At 46.6% G+C, this 12,924-nt stretch overlaps 1 protein-coding gene across 1 annotated transcript in view; it reads right to left on the bottom strand.

The window, feature by feature from the left end:
- aldh1a2 (aldehyde dehydrogenase 1 family, member A2) overlaps nucleotides 1-10,737 on the bottom strand; it is a 21,092-nt gene extending 10,355 nt beyond the window's left edge. Inside the window, exons 1-4 of the mRNA XM_079737229.1 lie at nucleotides 10,559-10,737; nucleotides 1,809-1,913; nucleotides 1,319-1,459; nucleotides 592-721 (exon numbers count right to left, since the gene is read on the bottom strand). Of these exons, the coding sequence (XP_079593355.1) occupies nucleotides 592-721; nucleotides 1,319-1,459; nucleotides 1,809-1,913; nucleotides 10,559-10,681 (499 nt within the window). The 5' untranslated portion in view covers nucleotides 10,682-10,737. The remainder of the gene's footprint in view (nucleotides 1-591; nucleotides 722-1,318; nucleotides 1,460-1,808; nucleotides 1,914-10,558) is intronic.
- Between the last annotated feature and the right edge of the window lie 2,187 nt (nucleotides 10,738-12,924).

Genomic DNA, 12,924 nt, shown 5'->3' with positions numbered 1-12,924 from the left:
ACACATAACACGCACAAGCACACACACAAGCACACACACAAGCACACATTATTTCACGTTTCCAATGACCAAATGATGTTGGTGAATCATGTTGATTCAGAACATCACAAAACATTTACTTTAGTGAAGGACCAGAAAAACAATCAACGTGCATTGGAGTTTATTGTTCCTCTCGCGTTTCCCCGAGAGGCGAAGGTACTCAGTAGTAACTCGTTCTGCTGCCCGCAGGTTCAGGGGCCCATTAGTAGATACATTTCCTGTTGTATTTATTTGAAGAGCTAAATTGGCCATAACAAGCAGTCAAACACAGCAGCCAGTCTCGTAACCCGTTCAGCCCTGATCCTACAGGCTGGGGTACATTAGTGTGCAGATTTATAACTGACCAGGGAGTATCTCTGTTTACCTTCCACACACCCCTCACGTCGTAGACGCCCCCACAGAGGTACTCAGCTTATCTTCAGCGTCTGTCGTCCCACTGATTGATCTCTTTGAACCAGCTAATCACTCTCATTCAATTTAAGGGTGACCTTTTTACACTATGATTTAGGATGATGCATCTGAAGTGATAAATACAAAGAGCATCCATCTTACCCATTGGAATGGTGGTGCCATGGATCTTGTCGGCGTAGCCGGCAAAGTATCTCAGAGTCTTTATGGTTCCCTGGAGATCCACAAACAGGGTGGTCAGGAAGGGCTTCCCGCAGTCCAGCGACTCCATCGTCTGAAATACAGAGCAGACGAGGAAAACAGTCGCAAACGTTATTACATAAAAGATCCCTCCGACAAATCCCTTCACATTGTTTCAGTGAGGGTAATATAACGCTAGGAAAACACCAGACCCCATACGGGCCCCACAGCTACAGCGTTGTGCTTTTTAATCACGCTGGGAACGTGTTCCCTGCTCTCAGGGCCGGGCTAGCATCCCTCATCTCCCACCACCGGGGGAATGCCTTCCTCTGTCCGCCGGCACGCACGTCCGGGCCTCAGAGAGCAGGCAGAGCCAGAGAGGAGCTTCTCTGTGGCTGAACACCCGACGGGCTCAACGTGTGTTGTCTGTTAAACGATACAAATACTTAGTGTGTCCAGCGATTTCATCTCCTTATTGAAAAAGTTGTTCGAAACCTGCTGGAGCCATCTTTAGTGTGGATCAACTAAGTAAAAGGCAGTTGTTCGACAAGTCAACGATCGTTGACTTGTCGATAATAACATCGTTAATCGACCCACCATGTGTCCCAGGCACATGGTGGGTCGATGAATCTCTCTAAACGACAGCAGAGGGGTCAGAGCGTGCGTTTGAACCCTCCGACCGGCAGCTCACCGCTAAGTAGACGCTGTCTCTCTCCACCAGGTCGGCCAGTTTGGCCAGCAGCCGACCCCGCTCCGAAGCATCCATCCGGCGCCACGGCGAGCCCAGAGCGAAGGCGCGGCGAGCGGCCTGCACCGCCATGTCCACGTCGGCCTGGGGAGAGACCACACACTCACATCAGAGGGCTGGTGCGAGGGTCAACACTCAGTCAACAGCACGCCTGCTGGTCGATGCATCCAGAGGCGCTGTCTCAGAAGGAGAGGAGGGCCGTCAGACCGTCAGCCACCTCACACTGAGCTTTCACTTTTTCTACTTCTTCTTCTTTTTCTTCCCCTTTTTTTAACCCACACAGGAAGTGGTGTCAGGGAATGCCAGAGCACCGGAGTGGTACTTCTCATTGGGTAGAGGGAGGTTGAATCTCACAACGTTGAGTGTAAACAGAGTAACACCAGGGCAGGTTTCCAACGAGAAGCAGGGTGAGTGTGGCCGGGTCTCTGGTTACCTTGTCGGCTTCCTGGACCTCACAGATCTGCTCCCCAGTGGACGGGTCGTAAACTGGAAAGACTTTCCCACTGACGGAGTCATGCCACTCGTTGTTGATGAAGATCTGTGGAGGACAGCGAGCAAAAATCACTTTTTAGTCCACGTACACAGCAGAATAAACACAAGCAGAATGTACGATCGACCTAACAGCCAAAATGAGATTTTATAATAGAACATCTTTTTTTTAATTTATTTAATGCTAAATACCAACTCCACCCGTGACACACTTGGTTGGTGAAGGTGAGAGACTCGCACTGAGAGATTGTGAAAGACTGTGCGCTCCCTGCATACCCTGTCGGCCTGGCAGCAGTAGAGCTTGTGTAAGATATGGGGCCAATCTCTGGATTGAGAACAGAGATTCCAGCTTGTTCAACATTGCTCTCCGGGGAGTGCTTCACCACGCAGACAAAGGGGGTGGGATGGTGGGGGGAGGGGGGGAATAAATCCCTATCAGACACCAGACCCCCCCAACACACACGCACACACACACACACACACACGCACACCCATAGACACATCCAGAAACACACACATACACGCATGTACATGTGCACACTCACAAATGCATGCAAGCACACACATACATACACACAGAAACATACACACGGCTGATGTGCACACTCACAGATGCATGCACTTACACTGACACACACACACACACACACACACACATGCACACTCACACACACACTCACACACACACACACACACACACACACAGAGACACACGTTTCACAACATCACTGCTCGTTTACGAGACCATAAAACACGTGCCGCAGTCGGCCTCTGTGATACGTTAAAGAAAGCCTTCCGTTGAACAACCGCCCCTCCAGACAGGATCTGAGCTCCACCACGGCCAGAAGAGGGGAAATGTTCACAGAGAAACACGTGCGCTGGAATGGCCTTCTGGGGCAGGCGGAGCGCAGATCAAAGCACAAGGTGTGATTCGAAAAAAGGAAGAATTATCCCGAAACAACATAATTCATCTGAAAATGTAGCTTACCAAAATAAAAGCGTGAGCCCTGACATGTTTAGATCTAGCGTGTTTGATAGATCGAGTGTAGAGAACATCTGCTGGCCCACATCTCCCCGTGTATACACAGAGCTTCTTAGTGTCCTTTTACTGGAAGGTATACAGACACTGGGCCGAGGGCACATCTAAAAGCAGGGTTCAAGTGGCCCGCTAGCCGAGGCCTCCATAACTCTTCCCTGTGTTTATGGACAGAAACGCACCGCTTTAAGTACTATTTAATTGGCTGTAAATGGCTAACAGTGTTTACTTAAGGGCTGGTATGCAAAATGCAAGGGAATGTGTGTCCACACACACACACACACACGTGCGTGCACAAACACACACACACACACACACACACAAACACACACGCATGCGTGAGCACACAAACACACACACATGCGTGCAGACACACTCCATCTCCCCTCTTATGACCGTTGCACGTCTAGAAGAGAAAAAAGCGTGCTGCAGATGGATGGTTCTGGCAGACCGTCGGTATCTGTGTGTACCACTCCATTGGACTTTACCCACTCATTCCTGGGCTATTTATCTGACTGCACACACCCCACCCCCACCCAGATGGACAATAGATAGACACACACACCGCAGTAGGCTCCCTCTCTCTCTCTCTCTCTCTCTCGCTCTCTCTCTCTCCCTCCCGGTGTCTCTCTCTCTCTCTCTCTCTCTCTCTCTCTCTCCCTCTCCCGGAGTCTCTCCCTCTCTCTCTCTCTCTCTCTCTCTCTCTCTCTCTCTCTCTCTCTCCCTCCTGGTGTCTCCCTCTCTCTCTCTCTCTCTCTCTCTCTCTCCCGGTGTCTCTCTCTCTCTCTCTTTCTCTCCCTCCCGGTGTCTCTCTCTCTCTCGTCTCTCCCTCCCGGTGTCTCTCTCTCTCTCTCCCTCCCGGTGTCTCTCTCTCTCTCTCTCCCTCCCGGTGTCTCTCTCTCTCTCTCTCCCTATCGGTGTCTCTCTCTCTCTCTCTGCCTATCGGTGTCTCTCTCTCTCTCTCTCCCTCCCGGTGTCTCTCTCTCTCTCTCTCCCTATCGGTGTCTCTCTCTCTCTCTCTGCCTATCGGTGTCTCTCTCTCTCTCTCTCTGCCTATCGGTGTCTCTCTCTCTCTCTCTCTGCAGATTCTCAGGCCCTGTCTTTCGAGGCCGCCCCTTTAATCTGACTCTCATTAAGGGCACTTCATAAAATTGTCAGTAACGATAAGGTGCAGAGCGGCGGCTACAGAAAGAGAGAGCCCCGGAGAGCCCAGAATTAGCTTTTAAATTTATTGGGGCCACTGTGGCGGGGGGCACCCTAAATCAGGGAAGCTTCCTTGGCAGCCCCGGCTGCCCCGGCAAGAATGCGGTGAGCGGTGGGCTCCGTGCGCGGCCCCGACCCTCTCCCAAGGCCCCGCTAAAAGAGAGGGGCCGGGGCTCCGGGATCCAGCGGGCCGCCATCTAAATCATCCCCAGAAAGGGGGACGGCTGGCCGGGCCGGGCGCTCCGGCTGGGAGGCCGCTCTGTTGTCCCGCTCCATTCAGCGGCGTGATGGAGAGGACAGCGCCGGGGGATAAATCCACGCTCGAGGTGTTCTGAAAATTGCTTTTAGGTTCATTTGGGAGAGGGGAAGAACAGGGGGAAGAAAGACTGAGTGCAAAAGTGCACATTTTTTAAATGACAAATGGTTCTGTTTCTCTGTTCCCCGGAGTGTTGTGACCACCGCAGGGCGTTATGCTTTCATTAGGCGTCAGAATTAGGTGACAATGTTGGAGTTACAGGCCTGATATAAACAGCGTTCTCAGCGTTGGATAACAACTCTGCATATCTGTCTTGTATGATAGCATGGGATAGTAAATATTTATCAAATGCACTTTTGAAACGTAGAACTTTGAATTGTGAAACCCCCCTAATGCTACCATTATAACTATGCCTTAAACTGGATAAACACTGAATTACATTTTAACAATATTTCACATTCAAATGAAAAACCAAACCAAGGCTGACTTGTTGAAATTGTTGAAAACTCTATTGAAATTGTCACACAGTAAATTCCTGTAATTCACTCTTGTAAACATACAAAGAAAGCTAATTAAATAAGCTTCTTGAGCAGAGACCATTAAAACATGTGTTGGTTTATTCCCCCGGTGGCCTGGCTTGTTTAGGCTCAGGGAACTCGTTCTGTCCCCAAGAACTTGTGGTTCTTTGAAAAACTAGATAAATGTGCGGTTTGGCGGCTGTGTCTGTGTGTATATATGTGTGTGTGTGTGTGTGTGTGTGTTAGTGTGTGTGTGTGTGTGTGTGTGTGTGTGTGTGTGTGTGTCTGTGTGTATATGTGTGTGGACTTGCCTTAATGTGTGTGTATATGTCTTTGTGTGTGAGTATGTGTATGTGCATGTGTTTATATATGTGTGTGTGTGTGTGTGTGTGTGTGTGTGTGTGTGTGTGTGTGCGTGTGCGTGCGTGTGTGTGCGTGTGTTTGAGTGTGTGTGTGTGTGTGTGTGTGTGTGTGTGTGTGAGTCTGTTTTTAACAGGCCAAGATTCCATAGCCAGGGGAGCCGTACCCAGCCCCGACACTAGTCTGCGCAGGAAGTTTCATATCCTCTTCTATAAAAGTGTCCTCTCTGTTTCGGAGAAGCTTCCAGAACGTATAATCACTCGGGTTACCAGTCAGCGAGGGAGCCTGAGAGTGAGAGTGCAGCTGGCCCTTCTCCCCCGGCTCCTCTTGGCATGTTCCACGCCATTCAACGGTTCCTTCACACCGCTCCGCACAATGCCGCCCGGAGCTTTAGAGCTTGGCGAGGGTGACCTTGCTGTCACTGGTCAGGGAACATCTTTGTTGCATGTGTGTGTGGTCAAGTTGTGACAGAGTTGTCGAGCTTTGTTATGGGAAAAAGTGGTGTGAGTGTGCGAGGGGTTGGTAACTGTTAAAGGGACCGCCATCCTGTTTCAATCTCTCAGACATAAAGAGGCATGATGGGAATATTTGTAACGTGTTTTAATTCCATCTATGGTCAGACACGGTGGAATCTAGCAGGCCAGTGACATCAAGGCTTTGAATGATTAACTTTAAAAGAAAAAATACATTTTAGGATACTGTGTGTTTTGGTATTCAATAAAAAAAAGTGTCAGATACAAGACAGCCCACAACAACAACACACACACACACACCCTAGATTGTTTTCATCCAAAACTCTATTCAATGCAGTTTAATGATTTCCTCAAATGCAATAAACTAATATTTAACTCACATTAAACTCATAAAAAACATGTGCTGAAATATTATCAATGAGAGCCAACTGTTCTTTGTTTAGAAGTGTTCACAGGCTAAGTACTACGAAGTGCCTGTGATTGGGTCGGGTGTGAATCACCTTCTCAATGGATTTATGGAGCCCGGTGGTTTTCATAATGACACCGTCAGGATTTACACGTTACTTGTCAGGGGGATTGAAGGCTGGAGACTCTGGGAATGAACAGGGTAACCTTTCTGTCACCGGTCTTCCTCAGAAAGTGATTCACACTCAGGGGACGCCATGTTGACACAATATAATTTACACTTCTGCACAAACGGCCGTTCCACCCAAACGGACGTATTCATGGCGGCGCACACTTTGCCTGTCACAAACACCGCTGTCTTTTCTTTCCTCTCCTTGTCCTTTTTATTTTTTCTGAGCATGTAACCACAACGTTGTGTAAGCAAAGACTTTAAACCAAAGTGTGTTAGGGGGGAGAGAGGGGGGGGGGGGGGGTTGAGGGGGGGGACGGAAAAAGTAAAAAGTTCTGGCTGTGCACGCTGCGATAAATCATTTGGTTGCACAGTATCCCTTAACCGGAGCATGTGTTTGATGTGGATCACAGTGAGTTGGTAGTTTTGAAGTGAAGAACAGCAGAACTGCAGGTCAGGCTCGGCTCTGCGAGGCCAGTGACCCACGCGGTGAGACGGGGCCATAACTTACAGCCGGAGGACAGGGGCCTAGCACTGAGGGCCCGGGGCCCCATCTGTACTATCTCAATCAGTGACAGATTGATGGGCCCTCATTCACCCGGTCTGAATGGGCTCACGATGACTTTACTCTAAACACCCTTCAGAGACAGGTACGGGAACAGCGTCCGTCCACAGAGAGGGCGTCTTTATCGCGCAACAATAAGAGCCCAGAGAGGGTTACTGCTGGAGAAGGCTGGAGGGACAAAACATGGAAAAGACTTCGTGTTCAACTACATCTGAATTACGAGGAAGATCGTTTCCACCTACATTTGACCGTAGGCCTGCTTATCAGTGGACTTATCTTGAGATAATAAGTCCAGTTTAAAGTGAACCCTTCTTACATTTCTACAGAATGCTTCCAAAGTGTGGAAAGGAACATATCCATGACCAAAACAAAGCTCAGCACAGTTCCTGTCTTTTAAATATAAAGTTTATAAAGGACGCCAGCATGCTTCTTGTCCTTTGTTGGTTAAGGTTTAACAAACGTAACTTAACTTTAGACATGGTTTAACTTAACTTAACTTAACTTCAGACATAATCATTGAGTGCAAATTCAAATCCACCGGCCACTTGGAAAGCTAGCCCAGTTTTTACTCTAGTTCTGTAACAATGCCAGCAGGCAGAAAAAACACATTAAACTAAAAACAAAGAACATTAAACAGTTTTTACCAAACGACGGCTCCTTGTATTCTCAACAGATTCAGCTAACACTTCTCACCTGGCTCTTTAGCCATGCTAGTAAAATGTTTTTGTGCACGGTAAAAGCAAGCCATGGCAGCGGGGTAGAAAAACACATTAAATAAAGAATGATTCTACTTTTACTTTTGGCCCAAAGAAAGTGCAGTCGTAATAAAGCACGGGGAGATATGACTGGACCATTCACGGAGCCGCCGCACTCACAATACATGAATGCACGATGTATAGCTCCACTGTCACCATCACACAAAGTGTCTTTGACGGTGAATAGTTCATGACTGGGTGAAAGGGACAAGGGGCAAGGGCCTTACTGGGACGCTTTCTTAATCTCAACTCTCCTCCGGTGACGATGCCGGGCGGTTAGGTAATGAGCTCGCCTCCGCGGCCCGCCTGGGCATTCTGGGCAAATTATTGTCCTGCATTCCCCTACTAGTAACCCACCATGCTAAATACACACTGATATAGTACTACTAACGAGAGAACGAGAGAAGCAGGCCAGTCCTGTAGCCCAGAGAGTGTCAGCGAGCGGCCCCACAGTGTTCCCCTAGCAGGTACTGGAGAGGCGGGCTGTGAGGAGAGGCTAGGGGTACCCATAAATCAGACCCTGCTGCCCCGCACATCCAGCAGAACTGCTGCTGGTGGATAAGTCCTACATTCCTGAGGGGGTTAATTCCCAGAGTCTACCCCCAAAAGGTCCCCCTCCCCGCCCAAACACCTTTGTGTTCCAGAGCTACATTACAGAAATATGAATGATTTGAGGCCGGAGACGACGAAGGGGAGAGGAGGAGATTTAACATGCTAACTTTCTCGCATTGGTGGTGGTGTGCGTTTGTGTACATGTGTGTTTGCATGTGTATGTGGAGGGGGGGGGGAGGTTGTAACCTATGTGGTGTATCAGCAATACAAAGTGCCCTTTGCACTTTGGAGATATTGGGAGTCCATTCTAGCAGTGTTTATAGCACAGAGTGAACTTAGGCTGTTATTAAACTCTCCTCTGCCCTTTACACTTTCCCTTATAACACGTACAGCTGTATCTCTACTATATCCCTACAACATAAAAAACCATGCCACGCAATGGATTGCGTGGATTCTAATGGATTCTTCCATTATGAGCGAGGGGCTAAGAAGTTAAAACTGAAAACATAATTAGAATTACTTCTCTTTGACACGAGCAGGGACTGAATCATGGACTGAAGTCAAACACTGAAATGTTTAAAAACAAGCAAAAATATAAATAAGAACTGCAGCTAATGTAAAGTGTTTGGTACATCTTCTGTAGATATTTTCTCATTCACTATAATGAGGGGAGACATTTAAACTCTTTAAATGTAGATATAGAAAAACGATTTTGTCCATTAACCGTTTCCGGCTCAAAAAAAGCCAACTACAAATAACAGGGTCAATTAAGTAATTAACTAGGCCTATAAGTCTATATATATGTATATTATAATGTAATTAATCCTAATTTACAATGATTTGCTGTCCATACTTTTCTATTCGTTCCGCATATTTAATGATTTAGTATTGTAGATAAAACCTTAAAATATAACAGGAACGAGAGGTATTCAGCGCTCTCATTTATTGTTTTATCTCTGGTGTTAAATCCAGGCTATAACCTACAAATTGCCGTGGAAAAAATATCTATTGGTTAAAAGATAGAAACATCTGAAGGGGCGTACGGCCGTGTTTGGTTAAATATATTAGACATAAGTGGGTTAAATATAATGTAAAATAGGTGGGTTAAGCATAATATAATATACAAGGGGTAATTATAATATAATATACATCGCTAGGTTCAATAATATTTACACAACGGCCGTGTCCCGTTATAAAAAAAACAAAATCTGGCCAACTACAATTTTAATATATTACATAGCAAACGATATTGCTAATTAATGAAAACGATATATTACAATGAAAACTGAGTCTGCAAAAAGAGCAGACGCAGAAACCGAAAGAACAAAGTTAACCAAGAGTCAATCGAAACCATAAGATAAGATAATAATTAACCTTCACATCTAAAGGAACTTAGAGGTTCATATCTAACCTTAAACCTCAAACCACGGTTTGTCGTGCGCTTTGCACTTGTTTCTTTTCATTCCGTTGGACGCTTGGAATGGAAAATGGGAAATTTAGGGATAAAATAAAATCAGGAATATAGTAAAATAACTTTCCAGACAATGGAACCCATCAGACGTTTCTCTCCGCTTCTCTCTTATATGTTTGGTTTTACATTAAAAGTGATTTCAAACAGAAAGACTAAAGTAACAACCTTACACATGAAATATAACAATCTAAACAGAATATGCAGAATACTTAAATGTCAATTGAAATCATCAGATTTCACCAGAACTAATTAAGACTAAACAAAGCGAAATGGGCCTGCAACCTCAACATGACTTATCCACTGGAAAATACATATTTAATATACACATACATCTAGTATCATTAACGATGTTCAACCTTTATACCAACACAACAGAACCCTAGTGCAGGACTAGGTAGATATATGCGTAAAAGCCGGGATTAAAACCCAACGTACGAACCAGCCAGTAAAGGTCTGTGAACTTGGGAACAGACAGACTGGGAGCACTGGGAACAGACAGACCGGGCGCAGTGGTAACAGACAGACCGGGCGCACTGGGAAAAGAGAGACAGAGCGAACTGGGAACAGACAGACCGGGCGCTGGGAACAGACAAACCGGGCGCAGTGGGAACAGACAGACCAGGCACTGGGAACAGACAAACCGGGCGCACTGGGAACAGACAGACCGGGCGCGTCACTAGAAACCAACACGAAGCAGATCAGAACCGAGCAGCGGTCTCTGTACCGGCTGTACCTGAGCAGCCACAGGTTGGACACACAGCAGAGATCATCACCTGCGCTGACCCACATCACAGCCAGCAGCAGACATCAGACGGAAACACTTTAAACCGGTTTGACTTCGCTTTAGGAGAAACTCCTCCGCGCACCGACGGGCGTCAACGGGAGGCGCCGGAGGAGGAGGCGGGGAGGGAGACGGGACCGGGGAACCGACCTGGGTGTGCTTGATGTCCGGGTTGGGCAGCGGGGAGGGCATCAGGTGGAGCGAGGCCAGCAGGGCGGCGGCCGCGTCCGCGCTCTGCGCGTCTCCGGGGATGTCCTTGGCGCTGGAGGTCATGACGTCTGATAGGACCGGTGCGTAACGGCGGCTTTAAGGAGGCTTCTGGTCGGGACTTTGGAGTCCCGGCTCGGTTTATAGCCAGGTGTCTGTCGAAGTCCGTTTTGATTGGGCCGAGAGAAAGAAGGGCTGTCCTTTTGGAATACATTTGTGCATTTACATAAAGGACTCGGAGCTGAGGAGGGGAGACACGCAGCCGACCCACACCCCCACCCTCACCCCCCATTATCATTTTTATTACTAACGTAAGACAGTAAAATAATAGCCTTTCCAAAAATATAATAATGTAAAATATAGTCATGTGTCGAATTATGACAACAGACATATTCCTCACTGGGTTTAAATGCGGTTGATTAACGACGCGGTTGTTTGAAGCGGTCGATGCTTGGTGATCAGGGGCCCTCAGGGACCCGCAGTGGGATCAGCGGGGACCGCGAGGGGCCCTTTGGTCGGGGACACGAGCGCGACCTCCCGCAGGTGATAAATCCTCTTCACACCTTTAAGGTCTCAATAAACATCGGCCCAATTAACGGGATTCAACATGCAGGAGAAACACAGAGCGAGTCTGCAGCGGGAATCCTGTTGGAGGCAACTCTGTGTTCACTACTGAACACAACTATTTATGTTCAGTAGTGACCACAACTCTTTATGTTCAGTAGTGAACACAACTCTTTATGTTCAGTAGTGACCACAACTCTTTATGTTCACTACTGAACACAACTCTGTATGTTCAGTAGTGACCACAACTCTTTATGTTCACTACTGAACACAACTCTGTATGTTGGGTAGTGAAAACAAATCTCTTTGTTCACTACTGAGCACAACTCTGTGTTCACTGAACACAACTCTTTAGTCGTTCCTTATTGGCTCCATAATGCAGGCTATGCTTCAACATAACGGACTCGACTCAACTTCAAGGTTGCAAAAATAATACAGGAGATAGTGTTTAAAGTGTAGTATAGTGGAGTATATAGTGTAGTTTAGTGTAGCATAGTATAGTGTAGTGTTGTGTAGTATAGTGTTGTATAGTGGATTAAAGTGTATTGTATAGTATAGTGTAGTATAGTGTAGTGTAGGGTAGTGCAACAGTGTAGTGTACTAAATTGTAGCATAGTTTAGTATAGTGTAGCATAGTTTAGTATAGTGTAGCATAGTTTAGTATAGTGTAGCATAGTTTAGCATAGTGTAGTGTAGTATAGTGTAGTATAGTATAGTGTAGTATAGTATAGTGTAGTGAAGTATAATAGTGCAGTATAGTGGAAGTTCTCCGGCCTGTTCCTATTCTCCCATACATTCCTAGTATAACCAGTGAGATAAGAGAGCAGGTATATGCTGCTGAGACAAAGGGGTTGGGTCCGAGCCCATCATTTACACATTCCCCTGGATGCGTTTTCTCCGTCATCACGTCAACCTTTCTTCACAGCATGATTGACACTCTGGAAGTGTCTGTTTCACATCAAAGAAGACATTGACATTGATTAATGTGTTCGAAACACCCTTCCCTTGTCGCCACACATTTTCACAAAGCAAAGCAAACGGAAGATAAGACCAACTGGGAGATGGGGTCGGATCGTGTTCCCACTCCTGAAATGTGTTGACCGACCGCCCTCTAGCGGAGGACCAGAACCACTACGGATGTCTGGAGGCCAATATAGCTCCGCTTCTTATTATTTTAGTAGGTAGGCCTAGATAACGAAAAAAAATCCGACTCTATTGATAAAATGAAATGTATTAAAGGGATTTAACCAGAGAAATCAAAGCAATTAATTTTGTGTTATTATGAGGCCTAAGATACTTTATTTAAATAAAACGTAATATTTTCATGATTGTTTCTTGTCTGGTTGTTTTGGGGTACGGTAGGCCTCTGGATTGAGACGGTTCTATTGGTCCCTTTTCAAAACGGTACAATTATGATCATTGATATAAATATTGTATCGGTCTACAGGCTATTTTCTCAATATGTTATAGTATATTATAAGTCTGAGCATAATTAAGAAACATTTATATTTTTAACGAGATTATTTATTCCTGGAATCCACGGGTCTTTTCAAACGGCTCCACAGCGCCCTGCTGTGGTTACCACGGGAACCGAACCGAGGAGAAGAACGGATTAGTGGCACCATGCAGGAGCTCCGAGTGGGAGGAGGCTTCCCTCTCCGAGGTCGAGCGGGCAATTAGCAGGATTCACCCTGCAACACAGTCCTGTACTGACTGAAGAACAGCACACAGACCCTGGACTCAAC

Source organism: Pollachius pollachius (assembly GCF_949987615.1).
Source record: "Pollachius pollachius genome assembly, chromosome: 5".
Lineage (NCBI taxonomy): Eukaryota > Metazoa > Chordata > Actinopteri > Gadiformes > Gadidae > Pollachius > Pollachius pollachius.
This window is presented reverse-complemented; position numbering and strand designations above follow the sequence as displayed.